This window comes from Idiotropiscis lumnitzeri, chromosome 10, assembly GCF_059441095.1.
Source record: "Idiotropiscis lumnitzeri isolate Australia: NSW breed Sydney's pygmy pipehorse chromosome 10, RoL_Ilum_1.0, whole genome shotgun sequence".
In the NCBI taxonomy this organism is placed as follows: domain Eukaryota; kingdom Metazoa; phylum Chordata; class Actinopteri; order Syngnathiformes; family Syngnathidae; genus Idiotropiscis; species Idiotropiscis lumnitzeri.
This window is the reverse complement of record NC_142400.1, coordinates 8,757,764-8,779,745: the sequence shown is the minus strand read 5'-3', so window position 1 is coordinate 8,779,745 and position 21,982 is coordinate 8,757,764. Positions and strand designations below refer to the sequence as shown.

Genomic DNA, 21,982 nt, shown 5'->3' with positions numbered 1-21,982 from the left:
TTTCACTTGCTGCACTGCTTCCACTATGTCAGTGATTCTCACTTATTTTCCTGTTACACCCCCCCCCCTGCAAGATGAAAACAATTTGCGCCCTCACCCCACCACCCACTCTCTACCGCAACGATGAAAAGCATTTACGTTGCAAAACAAACTTACACCGTTGAGTTAATACGCGCTGCGCACAAAGGGTAAAGAGAGCGTTACTGCCAACTACTGCAGTGGAGGTGCAATTACACTTTATTGTAGTACGGCGGAAAAAAAGGATGTTCCGTGCGCATCTCGCGTCTGTAGTCTGGAGAAAGTACACTTCAAAACTGGGACAAGCTCATGAATACCGGACCAAAATATCTGCTGAGTGTTGCCAAATTCTCATTGGAAATTAGAAAAATCATTTAATTGCAGTGATTGTCTCAAAAGGTTGCACTGCCAAATATTAAGTCAACGGTACCCTCAGTTTTATCCAAGCCTGTTTCATGATTTCGTTTTATTTAAATAATTCTGTTGAACTACGTTTCAAAAGCAATGATCGATTTCCACTGGTTAATTTTCATTAGACTTTGATTTATTATTGTTGTTGTTGTTTATTTGATTTATATACAGTATTGCTTGCATTGACAGAGAGATTCCTACAATTTTGTCCACGTGTGTAGTTTTAAAATCACAAATCATGCTAAATTAATTCAGTTGCATCATATCTGTTGCCCCCGAGGGTGGAATTCTGCATCACAACAACAACAAAAAAGAAAAAACATTCATCTATTCATTATCCATCTGCTTTCATATGACGTAGTTGATATTATCCGATTAGGGTTAAACAAACAAAACAAACAAACAAAAACAAAGAATGACAATGAGGTTGTCAATTGGTCTTTCCATTTCAAGATTTTATCATCCGAATCTGGATTTGAACGTGGGGGACAAACAAATCCCAATCATGTGACATCCCTTCTCTCATCGCTTTGCGACACTCTATCTCGCCCTGGAAAGAAAAAAATAGACAATATTACACAGTTGAACATGGTGTACAAAATAATCTAAATTAGATTTGTGTTCAAAATGTGATGAACAAGGCTGTTTTATTGAATTACCATAAATCATTGACTTCACACAGCGTACAATGTTACAATATCATATCGGTTTTCAGAAAGTCCGTAAAAAGAATCATGAAAATGTTATTGCCACTGGTAGTGACAAGAAATAAAATCGCTGATCACTTGGGCCAAGTCAAGCTAAAGTACCATTTCTCATCTTAATTTGCATGAATCACTTACCAGGCACGTTCCTTTTGTAGTAAATCAGGCCACCAGAAAAAGAAATTATCCCCACGATTAGCCCCATTGTACCAATTATGATCTTATTCTTCACAGACTCCGGCATGGGCTCTGAAAATACATAACATAACACATTATTGACAGCCGAACCATTGCCGTTGTGTCCTCTGAGGTCAAGTTAGGTACACAGTATACTGTATGTCACATACTGTAAGGTCTATGAAGCAGTGGTGGGCCGTCAAGGCCTTTCGAGGCCTTCTCTGCTGGCCTAACATAATCAAGAAAAAAATATCATGTTCTTCACATTGATGTCATATTATATCCTAGTGTTTCATTTTCAGGTGAGAGTTTTTATCCAATCAGAATTTAGCTAGCTCGTGTTGCCAGGCAGGTTTCACAATAGTAGCACACACTATTCGTCTGAGGCCTTCAGATGCAATTGTGCCGGCATCTTTTCTGTCAAGGTCAATGGACTTTCAGAGTTGATAGACAGTTGCGACAGCCAATCAGATCACAAGTTGGTGACAGTGAGCCTGCTCGCCGGCCTTACGCTGATGGTGACAAACACATTTTGTGATTGGATACTCACTCGTGAGGGGGCAGCGCTATGCGGAATCAAGACAACCAAAAGTCGTAACTGGTGAATGTTCGAAAATCTAAAGTATATTTCTGCTTTTTTATACCACAATGGCCGAAGGAGGGAAACATGATGATTTAATAATTTAGTACTGTGTAAGTGTGTTTCAACATATTTCTTGTCCCGCCGCGGTGTCATAAATTACGGTATTATGAGGGGGATTTATTCACGTAGGACTTCACGGAAGGCCAAGGTGTGAAATGCACGGCCCGCCACTGCCATAAGGGAGTTGAACACATCAAAATGCATGAGCAGAATGTTTGGGGACCGCTGGTATATTGTAGGCGGAGCCTAAAAACATGCTGCACCGCGTCGCTTGGCGTTTGGCAACTGTAATTGTGGTCCTCTTCAGTGGCATTCGGCTCATGTTAATCAAATCCATACATGAACCTAGAGGGGCATGTGACGTATCCACGTACCCCAATCATAAATCCTCGGCTTCGGGAGGCTGGCGTGCTCAACCATGCAGCTGATTGTGTCCCCGACTGCCGGCGTGTACTCCAACTGGGAGTGCCTCTGATAGAGCCAGTTGCCATTAGGAAGTGATTCACTGGACGTCACCTTAGACGTAACCTGCTCGCCATTCTTCAGCCACGTCACCAAGATGTCCTTTGGATAGAAGTTGTACACGCTGCAGACGAGAGTAGCTGGATGCTCGCTGTCTGACTCCGCTTTGGCTAATCGAAGTCGGACTTTAGGCTCAACTGCGAAATCGCAAAAAAAGTCACAATAAAATAACTTCAAATTACATAATTGAGCCGTATCAGAACTCATGGAAAAGAAAGAGTAAGTGAAATAATGTAGCCCCCCCTTCCAGCTTCCACCCGGAAGATCAAAACATGTGACTGTGAGGTCATGAGTCACTTGAACGGGAGAAAGACCATTGTTATCACATGATCACAGTTGGAGTTCACCCCGAAAGTTTTTGATGGAGTTCTTTCATGCCAAACTCATCAGTCTTTATGGATCTTTTTCTGGAACAGAAAATGCTCAAGTTGTCCCTCAGAGAAAACATACGAAAAATAAAAAATACTGTACAATTCAAGCAATTTAGCCCAACCATTGATTGATTGATTGATTGATTGGTTGGTTGATTGATTAATTAATTGATTGATTGATATGCCCCAGTGTTTGATTGATTGATTGATTGATTGATTGATTGATTGATTGATTGATTGATTGATTGATTGATTGATTGATTGATTGATTGATATGTCCCAGTGTTTCTCATCATGTAATCTAAAGGATACAAATTAACAGATTACCTTTCTGTGTTAACATGCCATAAAAACGTGTGATCCATTTCTTGCAATCTTGTAGAGATCTATTCCCAAAATGATGGCTGTTGTTTAGAATCTCTGAAATTTCCCTTGCTTTCTTTGTGTAGCCAATATACTTTCCAAAGCTGCTGTTGTATTGAATATAAAGCATCTTGTTAAAGTAGACTTTCTGCAGAACAACCGCATCATCACTGGAGGTCCCCTGGCATTCTAGGAGACCTTGTGCATATTGAGCACCTGTAACAAAAGAACAAAAAAGTTGGTGCCTTAAATAAATAAATAAACAATATATATATATATATATATATATATATATATATATATATATATCAATAGATCAGTTTGTTTTATTTGTAATATTTGCAGAAATGGGCATTCCCAGGAACAGAACAGTCCGACCGTTTGTGACAGAGGACGAGAGTTTTTTTTTTTTTAAAGGGTCGGTTATCAGCCTTTTGGTTGGTGGTACGTACAGAGCCCGACAGAGAGAGCTTTATATACCTCACTATTTAATTTATTATTTCATCATTTTTGTGCCAATCATTAAAAAAAATAAAATCTGTCCTCAGATTACATGCTTTTGAGAACCACACAAACACTAAACATATCAGTGGACTTTATTCAAGACAGATCTTCATTATTAACATGATTTACTTTTATTTCCCTGTATGAGGAGTAGAACAGTTTGTTACTTTATTCATTTAAATGGGAAATGGGCTGTGACTTGTCTAGCGCTTTTCTACCTTTAAAGTAACTTCCGCTTATATGTTAACTTTGACATGTGGTGAGTTTATTTTTAAAATCCATCCATCTATCCATTATCCGAACCGCGTTTTAATCCCAAAACAAATTCAAGGTCAAATTTTGTACTCAATGTAAACTATATGTATCTTATTAACTCCAGAAACATACAGAATGTCAGTGTCTCTGTTGAGCAGCTTCTTTTATCAAATACAGTAGCTTCAATTTAAACATTTACATAACCTTTTTCAGAATTGATTTACTCGCAGAAACCTCGCACACTTATTCGAGCGAACACACAAAATTCTGTCGTTAATTTGAAATATGCTCACCTGCATCGGAAAATATCAGACAAATAAAAACTGATGAGATAATATACAGGAACATGGCAGCTGGCACCACCGATACCTATCTCCAAGTAAATCGAAAGTGAAACCGCAACAAATTAAAATGAACACTTTGGGGCGTGCCAATTCTAAATCCCACCAGTCGAGTTAATTCGAAACTATTATATTGTTTCTATCAACAACTACATAGCTTTAATATACATGATGTATGTTTACCTCTTGCAAAATGTTTACCTAGCTTCTAGCCAGAAACACCTAATTTCCTTGATAAGGTTGAAGTTGGCTCCACCGACTGTGCGTTCTCAATTCCAATCAAGGTAAAGACCGCAATTCAGTTTTTCGCCTGAAGATGGCAACGTTTTCCATGGTTTTGCATTTTTTTTATGCAGGACTGAAAGTGTCAAAATTAAATATACTCTAAATAAACCATTAAATATTTTATTTAAATTATCATTAATTAATTCATTGTGTCATCCATTCATTCAATATGGAATTAAATAAATCAGATAAATAAATAAATACACCATTAAATACTCAAATAAGTGTCATTAATGAAATGTTTCATTCTTAATTAAATATGGAATTAAATAAATCAATGTGTCATTCATTAAAAACAAAACGCGTTAACCTTTTCCACCTGTTTCAATACACTACTCAATTTTCTTTCTGAAAAATCACATTTGTAAAAAAAATAATAATAAATTTAGATTAAAGAGCCCAACATTCTCCCTTTCAACACCAAGATTACGCCCACTTTGGATCAAATCAATTTCAAAGAAATCCTATCCCCTAAAATCAACAATATCCAATTTAGGTTAAATCGATGACGGTAGAGCAAACGTCTAATTTCTTCCCTATTTGAGAATGTCTGGTTTAAAGTTTTAATGGGCGTTTCTCGATGGAACTATAAAAAATTACTACTGTGCAGTACTGCGTTTAGCCAGCAAGGGGCGACGGAGTTCCGTAAATGTCTGCGAGGCTTCGCGTGGATGTAGCTGCCTGTTGGTGCTGTTTTTTTGGGCATGTGGCTCTCTGAGGCTCAGAGCTGCCTCCCTATCTGACCCTGGCTCGTCGATTTAAAAGAAAGCAATGAAAGAGGGAGCCGTGGATGCGCCACGAGAGACAAGAAACTGCTTTAATTTGGAACTGCCCATTCTGCTAAGCATGGGGAGCCGCCGCCTTTACGGACTAATTGGAGTAAACGCTGATGTGGACGTTTGTTGAGTTTGTCACAGCCAAAAAGAATTCGGCAGCTACTTTGCCCCCCCCCCCCCCCCAGCCGTTGATTCCATCTACAATGATGCGGGCTGTGCAAGGAAAAGCGAGTTGGACCACCGTGCTTGTACTCTTCGTTATCGGACTGTCCGTTTCAGAAGGCTCCAGCAAAACGTTGGAGGAAGGTAAAGACTCAGGCCGAACATCTTGGCCCACTTTGACCCGTGTAAAAAAGGCGAGTGGCTTTTAGTTTCGGAGGCTAATGGTACCGCTAGCCTGTCGGGATGCTGATGGGACCCAAACTTAGCTAGCTTCATGTTAGCCAGGCTAGCTGGAGGCTGCGAAAACTTGTTTCTAGTTTTGGCTTCGTGTTCATTCCTCAAGTTATCTCTCGTTAATGGGTCGTAACGATTAAGCAGACCTATTTTGGTCATTTTATCTGTTGGATTTATTTGAGGCATTGGTTGAGAGTCTAATCTTATTGTCCAGAGGCAAGGATGGTGACCTGCTGTTTATTTCTTGATCAATAGAAAGCTGTCAAACCTTCACATTCCTAAAAAAGACACTTAAAATACAACTCCTGCTTAAAGAAATGTGGCCAATTTGCAATACAGTTTATTGTATGTGCAAAAAATGTATCAATGTTCATCACAGAACAATCAGACATCATTCTAGTCCGGTTTTGGTTTTAATAGTGCAGTAAATAATAAATGGTGTCTTTGCTGAAAACTTGATTTGGATTCACTTCAGCAACACAATGTGATGTCGTGAGGTTCTGCTTTTCGAACTGGGCTCCAGCTCAAACTTTTGGGGTCCGGAGACAACCCGACATAACTACAATGTGCACCCCTTATGCCCAAAAACTTAAATATTCGTGACCTTCATCATCAAAAATTTTAATTTAATTGAATACCGTTCATTTTGCTGTCTCAACATAGTAAGTAAATTTGGTCACGATATGTAGAGACATTTCTGACCATAACTATTATTCAGATGAATTGACCAGTGACTAATTTAAAATTTCTTTGTGTATGATAAGAGAGGAGCCCTGTGAATGACAATGACTGAGTCAATTGCGCTTAACATTACCAAAGACCTGATACAGCAAAAACTTTGATTTGTCCATGGTGGAAACCTTTGACTGGAGGTTTTAGTATTGAATCAAATTATATTTTCATATTCCCAAAACATGCATATCAGTGTAATTGAAGACACTTAATTGTTCATATGTGTCAATATTTGTTGATCTGTTTGATATATATATATATATATATATATATATATATATATATATATATATATATATATATATATATATATATATATATATATATATATATATATATAGTGAGAACAAAGGGTGAGGTACCTTATTGACATTTAGCTTACCTTGTAATATCTCTTAGGACCTGTTTTTGACATTGGAAACATGCCAGTAGGCGATTACAACCATGGCGGGTTGAGTAGCTGCAATGTAGTCGAAAGAGAGACTCGATAATTCCCTTTCTGTTGTTTGACAGTTTTAAAAATGTGGTGTTTTTCCCTTCGGATTCTGTTCCTAAACGTTCCAAGCTCACTAAATGTCCACACATGTGACATCACCCTCTTCTATTATTGTTCACAGGAATGTAAACAGAATGGTTTGCTCTACTGAGTAGTGAGTGAAATGGTACAAATAATAAAAACATGATGCAAAATTGGCATTGGTTGGTAACATTTAACAATTGTCTAGACAGAACATCAGTGTGCAGTATACCAGAAAATAATCCTGTCGCAGATCGCGCACGTGTCATGCAATGACTGAATGAAGAAAGACTGACTTTGGCTCTAATGTTGACTGTTTGGTAGGACTAGTGTCCAACTCTCTTGTGTACAGTTTGTGCCTGCTTATGTAGTATTTGCTTTTGGTCTTGTTTTTTTTCATTTGATCCGTGTTTGCAGAAGCAATTATATACATTGTAGTTAGTCCAAATTAGGTCAGGCTGATAATTGTAAAGCTTCTTTTTAATTTCAATTGTTTGGCGAATTACATGTGCCTTGCACTAGACCCAAAGAGGGAAGTGGATATTCAGATCAATAATGAGGATTTTTCTTCTGTCCAGTAGACAGAACATGTAGACGAGTGGAAGCTTTTACTAGGGATGGGCGAGTACCGATACCAGCCACCGATAAGTAAGGCAAATCAAAATATGACATTGAATAAACGACTACATCAGAAAAAACAGTTTGTTGCTCGCAATCTTGTCATTGTGTTCAATGAAATTTCATTAATCAAAAGTACTAGAGGTACTCAACGAGTAAATAATTGTACTTGTATCGGTCTGAAAAAAATGTGGTATTGAACATCGCTAATTTTTATCCTTGGCCAGAAATCTCAGTCTGCTCCCCCTAATAAGTTTGTCATTGCATCTGCAGCACACTGACACGTGCAAACACTTAATCGATCGGTCGTAGCTAGGAATGAACAACCAATCAAATCACGTCTCCAGTTTGATATCAGTCACCAGATGTTGGTGTTCACATAATTTGAGGTCATCTAAGCGCCATGTTCAAGGGTCCAACCTTATTACAAGTTATTGTGTTTAATTTGAATAACATAGTGGAATATGTTCAAGCCACAGGAGTATGGGCCACTTAATCTCTTGGCCTGATGATCTAACATCACCACCTCGTCCCCTGCTGAGCTAATGGGATTCGCCATTGATTCCGATCCTTTCTTTTTAATCCTGATTAAGGGAAAATAGCAGGATCAACCCCTACAATTTGCTCTTTCCCTGTGCTAATACTGATAGAGTGGTCGCAAGTGTTTAAAAAATGAATATACATTTTTGTCAACCAGGCCTTGATTGAATAATCCTGAGCCCTACTAATGTTCGAGGTAATTGGGTGATCGGACAGGCAATCACACGTATTAACGCAGGGTAGGGTGATTTGTTTGTGTTAGTCATTACGCTGGACTTGTCTGCTCTGTTGTTAAGTACAAAAAAAAAAGTTGTCTCAGCTGCTTTAAAGGCAGCTACTTCTTCGATTGTAAATTGGGAATTAGGGACAGTCTTGAACTGAAAACAGATTAGAACTGTGTTGTCTTGGCAGTTCATTTGCATGACGGCTGCGTTTTTGGGCCTCAAAGAGTGAACTTTTTTAACACGGTTACCAAAGTCTTTATTCACTTGTCGCAGACAGCAATTTGTTGTGTTTATATGACATTACATAGTTTCCTCGGTTAACAAAGTTCCGTTTCTACAGGAGCGATGTAACCCAAATTCGTAAGAACTTAAACTGTGAGTTCTTATCTATTCTAGCGCAATAGTGACGGAAGTCATTTTATATATTTGCCTTAAAAACACTTTGGCCAAACATATAAAACAGTCGAGGGGAACATCAATATAAATGCCCATGTCAACCTATTTTCTCTCCACGTCTCTTTTTTTTTTTTTATAACTCATATTCAAACATAAGTCGCCATCATGCAGTCACTGGCGGTTGTTGAATGTGATAATTGGACACACTTTTTATGTGGTTATCCTCCATATGGCGCTCAAATCCACAGTGATGTGCAGTGGGCAAGGTGTTCTGTTCTTCAGGCTTCCTTTCTCCCCCATGACAGAGCGCAGAAGAGACGCTTAGCTTGTTTAACAATGATGTCACCCCACTGCTGATTTATTGAATGAGCGCTGGGAGGGGTCTGTTGCATTTGTGAGTTCTTGCCTGTCATTCCGGTCTCTCTCAGGGGAGTGTTTTTTAAAGTGAGTGCAGCTGGTACCCCGAACAACAGATCCCTGGGAGTGGAACAGGAAGTGAGGTCGTGACTCGTACCAAGTCGAGATGCAGTTTGGAGTTTCCAGCGCTCTCTTATTGCTCTTCCAAGCCTCTGCCTTGCTCGCATAAATGTAATAAAGGAAAGAATGTAGTGAAAGGTCAAAAAGTGGACACGACGATCTGGTCTTCCCTCCACACCTCTGGCAAAGTTGTCAGGCGTTTAGTTTGCCCAGGCTCACTGTATGAAAAGCCATATAACTTGATCTCAACAAATATATGATTTGGAGCAGGTTTTTGTTTTTAGGCTTGGTGTGCACTCGGGTTGAACTCCCACAAACATTGTCAGAGTGGTTACTGTTCTACCATGGGATCTTGGAGCGGGGGCGGGGGGAGGGGCGTTCATCCAGGGTTTGTGTGCATATCGGTGAAGGTGAACGCACAAGGAACAGACAAAATTCAGATGTGTTTTCATATGGGGGGGAGGTGGGCCTAATTAGAGTCAGGGAGTGGAAAAACCTTTCAGCCTAATTGAAAGGTTACCAGGGGTCAATCAGCAGTCAATGATCAAACAGAGCAGAGGAGTGTCTGTTTCTGAATACAAATTCAGCGGAACACTCAGTCTATTGCTTATGGCGATGACAGTCTGTGTTGCTAAGATTTTATTTGATACTTTAACTGCTTTTTATAAGAGATGTTTTTGTTTTTCTATGCGGTGGTCCATGTACGATGAAGGGAAATGGTCCATTGTTTTGGAGGGGAAGTTGCTTTGGTAGAAATCCAGGAAGTTGTCACCAGGTCGAGATGTGGAATGCGTTCTCTGCAGACAGGAGCCGAAGGGCATGAGAAAGAACCGAACTTCTAAGAGACTGCTTTCATGCTATCATCATGTAATACAGCATTTGTATGTAAACTGTGCTCTGTCATGACTTTAGCAGCGCTAAGATGTGCAATCTAATTAGTCGTCTCTCTTGTGTTCACAGAGGTGACTCTGAAGGTCCACCTGAGCGATGCCAGCACTCACCAGCCTCTGGCAGGAGCATCGATACAGCTCTTTGCCAACCACACTTTGGTAACCACGGAAACCTCACTGGCAGACGGCAACAGCTTCCTGCGCTTCCCATACCGTCTGGGAACCCCGTTGGTCGTCACTGCAACCAAAAACGGATACGTGCCAAACTCTGTGCCGTGGACGCCTTCCCGACTACCTGGTATGTGTCAAATAGAGCGGACCAGTCTATTGTTCACTTCCTCATGTGCTGCCAGTTAAATGTGTGGGTTCATGCCAGGTGTGTGAGCTAACGAGTGGCCCGCTCCATTACTAATTTATTACACTCCCTGCCAAAAAGACAGCGATGGGGGGGGGGGGGGGGGGGGGCTCCTTTTCACAAACACGCGTTCATCTCCCGAAGGGGTCGCCGTGCAAAAGTGTGTGCGAGTTACAGTGCTTTGTGATAGGCAATAGGGGCGTGTGTGGTAGGGGGTTAGAATAAGCCAACGGGAACGCCAGCCAATTGGATTATCACGCTTACCAGTTCGGAACAATGGAGGACTGAAAGGGCGGAAGGGAGAGTAACGAAAGAAGTGCAGTCTGGCGGGTCAGGCTTGTGTCCTGTGCTGCTGCTGACAGGAAGCAGGCTTTATTAAAAATGTATAAAGATGGTTTAATGACTTGTTATGTTTGATGGTCATCAGTGAGTTATAGTCAGGTAGAAGCAGGATCGTCTCCATTGGTCAATTGAATTTGCACAGTTAATGCATTGTGTACACTTTGTTGTCTGTCTTCCAGTGTTTTCCTCCATTAGCTTGAATCTTCTTCCAGAGAGAGCCGCTACTCTGACGGTCTATGAAGATGTGGTGGAGATCGTGTCAGATTTCCAAGGTAAATTCAGCGCCCTTTTTGCTTTTCCAACCAACCTGATGTCTTGTTGAGTGTAAATAAAGTAGCATCTGGGAGTTTGCGTGAATAAATATTGTTACCTTTAAGCAATATGTACAGTGATGACTTTAGATGCTGTCCCGACTTTCAAGTTTTGCGAGTACGAGCTGTCATTCAGACAATTTATTTATTTATTTATTTTTTTGCTTTGGCTTGCGGGCAAAACTGAGCTACGAGTGCTGTATGGTGGTGGTGAACTGAACTCAACTGGTTGGCTGAACAATTCTTCAAAAAGAGGCCTCAAACTGTTTAACTCATTCACTGCCAGTCCAGGTAAAATGAATGTACTCTTTGGCTTCTATACCCGTCAATGGCAGTGAAATAATAAATCTCTCAATTGAACTTTACTATCCAAATAAACTTAAAACAAACCGAATTACACCTGATTTATACAATAGCTTTACCTAAAAAAAAAGCATGTACCCCAGGTTCATACATGCCCCCCTCAACATTGCAAATTCGAATAATATGATTATCTAGCCTCTTTGAACATGCATGCGTTTGTATTATATTATTATTATTTTTTTTCCAAGTCAAATTAGTTGCCTTTTGTTTTCTCACTCTCATGTTTTTGGACTGTCAAGGGAGTCATTTAAAGCATGCGCTTCACAGACGCATATAAATATACAGACACCATTAACATGTAAACTGTTGCCCGCAGGGTAGTTTATGTCCTGTCTGACACACTTCTAAATGTTTGTCTCGACGAGGCGAGCCCTGGGGAGAGATAAACCTTGGCGTGTGGCACGAGGGGGAAAAAGAATGAAATGGAGGTGGGGGATAGAGGGGGAAGATGATCCAATCTGTGCTGCAAAGTGGGGACATGGGTGGAGCAGTTTGAGAAAACAGGGGGGGATGGGTAAAAGTGTCCAACAGAAGGAGGAACATGAGGTGAGAGAAAAGTGAAGAAGGAAAAAGGGGAAAAAAAAAGCAAAGAGTTGAGTGAGGGGATGCACACTGAACAGAAACATGGTCGCTTCCTTTCAAACGGAGCACCTCATAGAATGCAACCTCAACGCTTACCTAAATCTTTAGCCTTATTATTTAAAAATTTGCACTCCAGAGGCAACTCCAAAAAAATAACAGCACTCACACACAGCTGGATGCGTGTGCTCACGGCTCAGGAATGTTCTGTCGGACCACAATGATATCACTTTGCCAAGCCAGACAGCAGTGTGCTATTTCTCCTATTTATGGAACCTTATTGATATTCGCTAAATAGATGCCAGACATGGCGACAGGACAAATATTTACTTTATTGTTGCAGTTATCAACGGCCTGATGTACTTATAAATTAAAAAAAAATAAAGAACACTTAGTCCATGAGGGCAGAATGGGCAAATGTGTTCTGTCTATATAAATAAGATCTAATAAAATTTAATTATGTTATGTTCGGAAGAAAGATAGCCCTGCTTCTTCTAAGGTGATATCTCCCCAAACAAGTGTATGACATTTGCATTTCCGTCCCCACTGCAAGGTTTTAGGCGGCAGCCCAGTGTTCATTTTCAGCGCCGAGCCTTGACGCTTCCTGTCAACACTCCCTACGCCAATCTGACCGCACTACTCACTGTGGCCGACTCTCCCTCGCACATCCAGCACTTTCCCTACCTGCAGGTCCCTGCCGGCAATGCCACAGGTAGGTGCAACAGACGGACAGGGACAAAAAGAGGAGTATGACAAAATGGCAGGAGGCGTGGGAGGTGAGATAGTCGAGCATCGGAAAGGCAGGCGTCTCTCTAGTCTATATTGTCTGCATGCTTCATTTTGTGATAAGGCTCGTTCCTGCGTACGCCGTGTCTTATTTATTCTTTCCATTTTCAATTGCCAATCAATCAAAAAAAGGAAAAAGTTACTTCGGTTCATTTTTTTTAATAGAACTAAATCCAACTTTTTTTAATATTATTTTAGGCTCAGATCAAAAGTCCAAATTGAAAAATTGGACTAAACAGGACTATGTTTGATATGAACTCATTTACTACCATTGACGGCTAAAGATGTCAATGGTCCATTTTTTTTTTTTTTTTTTTTAGTCGGCTGATAGTGAATGAGTTAATGAAGATACATTAGCTTGTTAGCCATCACAATCAATCAAGTGAGACATTCACAAAGTTCCTTGAGTACTGTTACAATGGTTGCAAGAAAAATTTAAAATGCTATTTTTTATTCATGTGATTTGCTCTAGATCTACCAGTCCACGTGTTTAGTGTCGGCGCGAATGAGTTGGAAATAGCGTTGAAAGGCTATCTTCTGCGTACCTAAGTCGATTCGTAGTCGTCCAGATCATTCTCATCTGCAAAGCTTGAATAGAACTCCGAAGACACCTCACATACTTGCGCTTCTCTTTGCCTTCTTTCCTGCCCTTCCCTTGTTTTTTTCCTGTCTGTCTTACCCTCTTGACATCTCTCCTTTATCCACACTGCTTTATGTTACTAAATCCCCACCTCATCCTCTCCCACCTCCCAGGAGCCGCGAAACCGCTGGAGCTGACTCCTGTGGCGGCCGTCTCTGTCCACCTATTGGCCGGCGACGGGCTGGAGCTGCAGGTGAATGAGCCAATCACAATCTCCATCCCTCTGCCTGCAGACAGCGACCTGAAGGAAAATGATCCCGTCTCAGCTTGGAGATTTGACCCACGTTTTGGTACGTACCGACGGAAACACACACCCATGGCGGCTTTCTGCTGTTTCAAGCATAAGGTCGGATGTCTAGTAAGGATTTTTTAGAAATAAATATCCGCATCCTCGCTGGAAGCATCGCAGTGCAGTCATATTAATTTGAATTACTGTAAGACTGATTTAGTTAGTGAGTAAACTGGAAAAGCAGCATAAATGCAAATGATATGCTTGCTGGAGTGATGCTTGAATTTATTCACAAGGTTACAAATAACTAACTACAGCAAATCTGACATCTGATGCCTTTTAAAAACTGCTCACATCCTCTGGCCAGGCATATTTGCATGCATTGTGGGAATCGCCATGACTTGCTGTGATGCATTAACCATTGCCTTTGAAGTACTTAAGAGGCCGTAGCATAACATAATAGTAAATGCTCCATCACTGCAGCATTACTGTTTAACTGTCATTGTGCTCTTTGATATTCTTGGAAAAAGGGATGAGAAAAGTGATAGCTAGCTTTCAAAAAAAATTACACTGTTTTATGTTAAAGTGAAACAAAATCAAGTTACTATTTGTTGAAATTCATATTTGCTATTTTTTTTTTCAATCAACCATACAATGTTTAAATTATATTTTAACATAACAATGTAAGTGTAAAAATATGACAAAGGCGTATTACTGTATGAATTTGCAACACAAGTTGACTTCATACAGGATCGTCATAAAATTAAAATAAGACAAAACTACTCAGAATTTTATCATGTGCGAGTGATGCACTTGGTCATTCCCAGGAAACATTATGTCTTAAGAACCCGGACATTCAGTCCCAGGTGTGAGTCTCACGTTTTTCCAATGGGAGGGTAAAACAGGGTGTGAAAATGGCTGACATCATTGAAGAAGTGGAAAGGGTTGTTCGTTGAATCAACTTGATGCATCTGTTATCCTAGTGTAAAAATAAGTTGAACATCCACGCATACCCATCTGCATAGCAGTGACCGAGATGCGCAACAACGTGCCCACCAGTCTGTTAAACAGCTGCAACTCATCCACTCCACCAGCTTATTTACCCCCTTTCAACTTCTTTTTAACTGCTGATTTTTTTGTTTGTTATATAATTTACATTTTACGCTTAACAATTGCAGACTTGGTAATATGGAGCTTCACGAGATGCTTTTGTATCATTGTGTCACACAATGCTAAAAATGATTCCCTTTTTAACCGCTGCATATTAAATCTTGTGTGCCAGAGATTCTAGTCGCTTCACATCTGACACAGCTGACTTTGCATTCCGCGATTCATTGTTATTATTATTCAATGTCGGCTTGGTGTCACTTTAGCCGTGTTGTGCTGCGCAGCCGCATCTCAAATCTGACTGCACAAAGCAAATTGACGCAGACCCAACCCAAGCCCCCTCGGCCCCACATAATGGTTTCAGCAGTCGTCGCAGTGTGACACACCTGCACATGCTGGTTAGAGTGTCAATGATGACATCATGTTTTGAGTCAGTCATGTTTGCAATGTTCAACCTCAGGCTGGAAACTCAACGGCTCCTGCAGCTCCTGTTGCGGAACATTAAATTCTACACTATAGATCTTTGTATGCATAGTGCACTTCAGCAAATAGAGCTGACCGAGGCATTTATTTACTCAACTGCAGATGGAGAGGTGGAGTTATCTGTTGAGGGGGAGGGGCTTTATTTGGACAATTTTTGTCAAGTGAAACTTCATTGAAAACAAAACAAAAAAGGGCATTTATAGAGAAATTCAGCACTCAAAATGTACAAAACACTAATATAACCACCTAAATTAGTCCCTATAAAAAGTGTCTGTTTAATAATATGTCAAATAATGTATGCTGCTGTTTTGGTCAGCAACAGCGTTCAAATGCAATCAACGGGCATTAATTTCCATGTGTGAACAATAGAAAATATCAGTCGCTTCCTGATTTTTCCCAATTAAGAAATGAGAAGCATCTGCATCGCAAATGTTTGCTCGCGAGTCAATACAGACGGCCTAACAAAGGTTCATCGGGTCATCCGTATCACAGGGCACCAGCGTGTGATATGACTTAGATCATTTAATTAGGAAATTCTAGACTGTTCGTCTTAACTCTTACTCTCTGAGGATCTCGTGGCTTTTTAATTTCAAAGATCCAGCGCTTCAAAAGACGCTTTGTTAGAATGGCGAAGAACACATGCACGTTTGTAGCCTACGCACATGCTTGCCGTATTTCCACAACACAAGCCATCCCAAGACCCCTCTGCGGGCTACATCCCCTCGTTCCTTAGCAACCGCACCAAATAAATAACAAAACAAGAGTCACTTGACACCTGATTGAGTTTCACTGAGCAACTATGGGCTTGTTTGTGTTAATGCATCAGTTGAAATAAGGACATAAAGGAGACACAAATGTTTTAGACGCTTGGAGGAATACATGAGCATGGTAAAAGGTTCCTGGCATAGACACGCACACACACACTTAATCACTTGAAAACCTGTTTGTCTGCTGCTGCCTGTGTATATTAATAGATCAGGCAAGTATGCACTTAGCTGACCATGTGTTGAAAGGAAACATGGCAACATGAATTTTTGATATTAACCAAGTGAGACACGCAGGGAAGCCTTCCCCCCCGTGGAAACGATTCAGACAGAACCAGGGTGAGTGCGGGCAGGGCTGGTCACATGACTCAGTGATCAGTGTGTGTATGTGTGTGATTTGCTGGAGGTGCTGAGTCACACAGCATCTCCCTTTTTTCTTCTTGCTATTATCTCTACTTCCATTTGTCCCCTGTTATTTCCTGTTAGCATGGCCCCCCGACTATTTGCTAGGTGGTGTATATTTGTCTATCCTCGTTGGTTTCCTCTCTCCTTAAAGATCAATGAGTGCTTGAATTTGCTCTGCCGGCACACACAGAAAAAGTGTCGCTCTCCATCATGTTGTCCCTGACCTCCACGGGAAGTTGCATGTGGACGTTTCCTGTCCTCCAAGCAGCCAGTCAGTCAATCTGTGTTTTGTGCTGTTTGGTTGTGGCACTGCCAAGATTGCTGCTCATTGTTCCCCCTTTCCATGTGAAGTGTATTGTGACTTTTGGAAAAACATTTCTCTTAAGAAAATGAGTTACATTGAACTTGTAAGACATTTATTCATACTTAATTTTTTTAAGGGAGGTACTCACCTTGAAATGCTCAATTTTATTATTTTGAGACCTATCAACTTTCCTTAGGTTTTATTTTAATGTATTTTCTTATTAAGTCCTAATATCCTGATGAATGCCCTAACCAAATTTGAACCTATTTATTATCGGTATCGGAAGATATTCATTGAGCAAATAACCATTTTCTAATTTAAATACTGTCTTGAGTATGAATAATTTGGGGTTTATCTGTATAATATGCTTGCTTGAAGGTAAGGCGATGGTGTCAAAGCAACTGTCTGTGACTTATAGTGGAATACTGCCTCCCTGTGGCCAAGTAGTGCAACAGCAATGTCCTCAACAACGTTTCAATTACTTTTTCTTGCGCCTATTCTCACATTTGAGTTTAGAATTTTTGTCCCTGAAACGATTTTGTCCTTATGCAGGCTCCTGGATAAAGAGCAGTTGGGGCCACGTGCAAAGGGTGGAAAACCAGCTCATCCTCACCTACATCGCACCTCAGCTGGGATACTGGTTGGTCACCATGTTGCCACTTAAGTCAGGTAAGATTGATTCTGGTTTGACGCATAGTATTTATACACTGGTTATGACAATTTACCAAAGGGATTTTATTTATTTGTAAAACTGTTTTGTCCTTAGCCGCGATGTTTTGGAATTTCTTAGTTTATTTCATGTGTGCCTCTTGCCTAACAGGTCTACTGGTTGTGAAAGACATCAGCATGTACCACACTCTGTTTCTATTGGCCATTCTTGGAGGCATGGCGCTCATTCTGCTGTGTTTGCTTTGCGTTCTCCTGTACTACTGCAGGTGCGTCATTTGCTATATTTCATTATTGTCAAGACGTATCCGTCTCTGTGACAGGCGCTTTGCTCTGTTTTATGATGCGTGTCATCCATATGCAAACGCCTCCCTTTTGCCCTCTAATAGGCTGTATTGCTCACATGACCAGGATAATAATTAAATTATTTGGTGCTCTGTGTTGACCAGACGTCGTTGTTTGAAGCCTCGGGGCTCCCATCGTAAACTCACACAGTCCTCCGGTCTGGACAGCAGCAAGAGGGACCAAGCCACCTCCATGTCGCATCTCAACCTCATCAGCAACGAGGTTGGTATTTTGACAGCTCTGCTCGGTTGGGAAGGGGGACAAAAATACAGTGCTAGAGATTTTAGGATCAGATTTTATGTCTCACCTGTCAAGGTTATATTATAGATTCGACCAGTTTTTTTTTTCATGCATTTGAGAATCAAATTCATGAAATGACAATTTTACTCAGTGCACGGCAATATTGTCAGTGTTTTTAATTATTTCCAGCCACTCAAAAAAAACATTTTTTTAAATATTTGGTGACATTAAGAGTTGGAATATTTCAAATAAAATTATAGTTAATTGGACAAACTAAGTCACAATTAATTTAGTTGAATCTTCTGATTTACAATAAATGGCTACATATTTTTTTGTTAGATATTACATTGCTAGTTTCACTTAGTCCATGTACAAAATGATTTATTGTCTTTATCATGAATATCTTATGTCGTAAATGTGTTGTTTATTATAATCCAGATTATGATACACATGAGAAATATCCTTTGGATATTGTGTCTTTGTCAAATTGACAGATTATGGTCCGGAGTTAAAAAAAAAAAAAATCATGTAAACAACATTGAACAATGTAAATAGTTTTTCTCGTCCCAACCGTTGTTAAGTCTTTCTTGTCATGGCCAATGAAAAGATACAGAACCTAACGAAAGAAATCGCTTTACTCTATCGTCACTATGTTTTCGCCAGAGAATTCTGTTTGGGATTGTAAATCTAGTCGAATCAAATTCCATTTTGCTCATTGGCTATTTTTCTGTTCAGGTGCAATTGGAGCTTGTTTCCACGGCGACAGAGCCCGACATGACCACGCCGATGCTGAAGCAATCCTCTTACGAGCGTGGAGACGATCCCCACGCACTTAACCTGATCCAGCACAGCAAACACAGCCGCTCTTCGCTGGGCAACAGCCACCACGGCTCGTCCCTTGGCAATCTGACGCCTCGCAGCAGAGACTACCGCCAGTCTGCGGAGACGATGCAGTTCAAGTCGGCCATGTCGTGCGGAGCCGATCGAGGCTACCGTCAGTCGTACGTCTCCGTCTGCTCGTCCGGGAACCACGTGTCCGACCGACTATCACCAGCCAAGCACAACCAATTGTCAGAAAATCAGCTGAGCGGTGTTGTCATCTCCCCTTCTTCCCCCCCTCACTCCCCCTCCAGAGGGGAGGGAGGGGAGTGCAGGGCCCCTGACTACCTTCTCTCCCGCTCTGTTGACCACCTGGAGCGGCCCCCCTCGCTCGCCCGACCTGGCCAGCTGCTCTGCTGCGCCTCCGTGGACCTTCTGAGCGGCGGCGAAACATACCCAAGGGTGCGGCCCACTCTGGTCATTCCCGCTCACTACATGCGCCTGCCCGGGGAGCACCCGCTGTCGGGTCAGGCCCTCCTGCTGCAGACGGACGAGCAAAGTGATCTGGAGACAATCCAGGCCGAGCTCAATGCCTCACAGTCCTCGGGACAAAGCCCCAAAGACTGCGACCCGCGTCCCGCCGAGCAGGATGAAGGAGAGAAGCTGGTTTCCATTCCGGGAGCGCTCGGAGAAACGGGTCTGGTGGAAATAAACAGCGAGGACACCCTATTGGCGGAAAAGACTTTAATGGAGCTCCGAGGAGGCAAACCTCTGCCACACCCACGAGCCTGGTTCGTCTCACTGGACGGCCGCTCCAACGCTCACATCCGCCACTCCTACATTGACCTCCAACGGGCCGGTTGCCACGGCAACGCCACAAGCGCGGGAGGCCCGCAAGGCAGCGGGCGGCGGCACGGCAGCGGCAACGACGCCAGCTTGGACTCCGGCGTGGATCTGAACGAGCCCAGAGCAGGTCGCAGGGGACGGGACGTGGAGCGGGAAGAGCAAGTGATGGAAAAGGAGGCGTCCAAGAGCACAACGCCAACCACGGCCTTCACTCAGCTGGTGTATGTAGACAATCTGGATGGGTCGGGCAGCAAGGAGACCCTCAAGTACAACTCCCAGGACAGCAATTTGGGGTCCGTCCAGTCCGTCAAGGGAGAAGCGGAGAGTGTACAAATCCACACAGAACCCCCATCAGTTTCCTCCTCCTCACCCGCTTCTCCTCCTCCCCTGACGCCGTCCGACGGCGTAACTCTCAGGAACAATCGCTCGTTGCGGTCTGCCTCCCCCGAGGATGACGCGCCACCGGAGGACGGCGAGAAGAAGAGCCCCTGGCAGAAGAGGGAAGAGCGACCCCTGCTGGCCTTCAACATGAAGTAAATTCTCAGGCGACCAAATGAGGAGGATGTGCCCGTTGAAACTTTGCATAGCACTGACATGATATCGACTACTCACAGAAAGTTTTGGATAATGGCTTTTCAGGTGACATTTCAAGATGAACCTAAACTGCATAATAACCTTTATAGGTGGATTTAATCCGCGATTCTTTAAACTTTTAAAATGCGCGAGTATACTGTATAGGCTGTAATGCAGAGATTAGATTCATCTTGAAATTTCACCCAAAAGGCCAATATTCCAAACTTTTTGTCAGTTGTTTACTCCAGCACTGGTATCCATCAAACGAAGGGACAACTTTTATAAACTTTTATATGAAATGACGACTAATCCTCCATCCTCCATGACAGTCGCCACTAACAGGCAGGATGTACACGTTGCCTGAAGGACTCTGGAGGATTTTTTTTTTTTTCATTGTAAAACAAATATGCCTCTTTTGTTCAAAGAGCTGTACTACAGCCAATAGATGGGTGATTCTCACAAACAAAGGACTTCAAGAACCTTTTTCCTTAAGCCATATTGGCCTCGGACACCTGACGGTAAATGCACTCTATTGCCATTCTTCCAGTTTTTTTTTTCCCAGTGCTTTTGACTGCACATGAAAAAACTAGTCATTGCAATGCGGTTAATCCAATGAGAGAACTTTTTTCAAAGACCAGTTTATCAGTTCACAAGGGTGTTGTATGTTAACTACACAAGAAACAAAACCACTATCTGCACTGTTGCGTAATCAGACAATGTGACACACCAACCCAGTTGAAGGGTAAAGATATAATACCACTACTAGTTATGCCTCCAGTAACGATACTGTTTGAACGATACTATGAAGGGTTTTTGTACAAGTTGAATCACTGACTGGCATATGTTGCTCGAAAGGCTATGCATCACTTTTTATACGCCTGCTTGAGATGCCTTGTTTTTGTTTGGTTGTTTTAACACTATTATTTTGATTGCCAACGTGAAGTATTTTAACCCCATGAGGCTACTTCCTTTGCAAATATGTTAAGGGCTTTTCTTCTTCACCTGCCTTCTTCTTTGTTTTTTAATTGATGTATCTTTATTTTAACTGAAACCAAACTGTTTCCGTTTGCAGTATTTTTCCTTTTGGTTACCAATGTTCCAAGTGCCTTTTTTCTTTTTTTAAAGATGCACATTTCCAGAAAGGATCACCATTTTTTTTCTCACCTTCTTTTGCCTTCGTCCTGCCTTTTCTCCTCTACCTCAGCTGTTGTTCTCGTTCCCGCTTGTGACCAAAAGTATGCAGTTAATGTCTCTTTACTACACTGCGCACAGCTCACAATATTCTGCAAGAGAGGCACTGACATGGTTTGCAGCACAGCAGGGAATGGATAAAGTGAAGTGAGTGTAGGCCAAGAGAACAGGTTACTTCTGCGCATTTGGAGTGAACGTGTTTTTCGGAGTTGGACATTGTTTTTATGATCTACTGTATCCATATGAGAGTGTTGGGAAGTAATCAAACCCACTCTGGATTCAATTAGTCATAACAATCATATTAGATATTTTGTTTGTTTCTTTCCACTCACTGGTTTAAATAATGCAAGTTTGTGTTCTGGACAACCTTAAGCGTTTGAGCAAAGTTGCAGTACAAGTGTGTACATTGGTCGTTTGCAATATATATTTGAAGTTATTCTGAATAAACCACCAGACTGGAACAGTTTGTGTCTT

General features: G+C 41.5%; 2 protein-coding genes across 2 annotated transcripts; one reads left to right on the top strand and one right to left on the bottom strand.

Annotated features, from left to right (window-relative positions):
- Positions 1-540: 540 nt before the first annotated feature.
- LOC148329002 (HLA class II histocompatibility antigen, DR beta 4 chain-like) lies at positions 541-4,358 on the bottom strand. Its single transcript, XM_088306198.1, has 5 exons — positions 4,262-4,358; positions 3,174-3,425; positions 2,328-2,612; positions 1,272-1,382; positions 541-979 (listed from the first exon to the last, which is right to left on the bottom strand). Exons 1-5 carry the CDS (start codon positions 4,314-4,316, stop codon positions 933-935), a joined length of 750 nt encoding a protein of 249 aa, XP_088162324.1. The 5' UTR covers positions 4,317-4,358; the 3' UTR covers positions 541-932.
- An 872-nt stretch (positions 4,359-5,230) lies between these two features.
- Positions 5,231-21,969, top strand: fam171a1 (family with sequence similarity 171 member A1). Its single transcript, XM_088307602.1, has 9 exons — positions 5,231-5,676; positions 10,231-10,458; positions 11,037-11,129; positions 12,664-12,822; positions 13,650-13,826; positions 17,381-17,497; positions 17,649-17,763; positions 17,944-18,061; positions 18,815-21,969. Exons 1-9 carry the CDS (start codon positions 5,484-5,486, stop codon positions 20,279-20,281), a joined length of 2,667 nt encoding a protein of 888 aa, XP_088163728.1. The 5' UTR covers positions 5,231-5,483; the 3' UTR covers positions 20,282-21,969.
- The last annotated feature ends 13 nt before the right edge of the window (positions 21,970-21,982 follow it).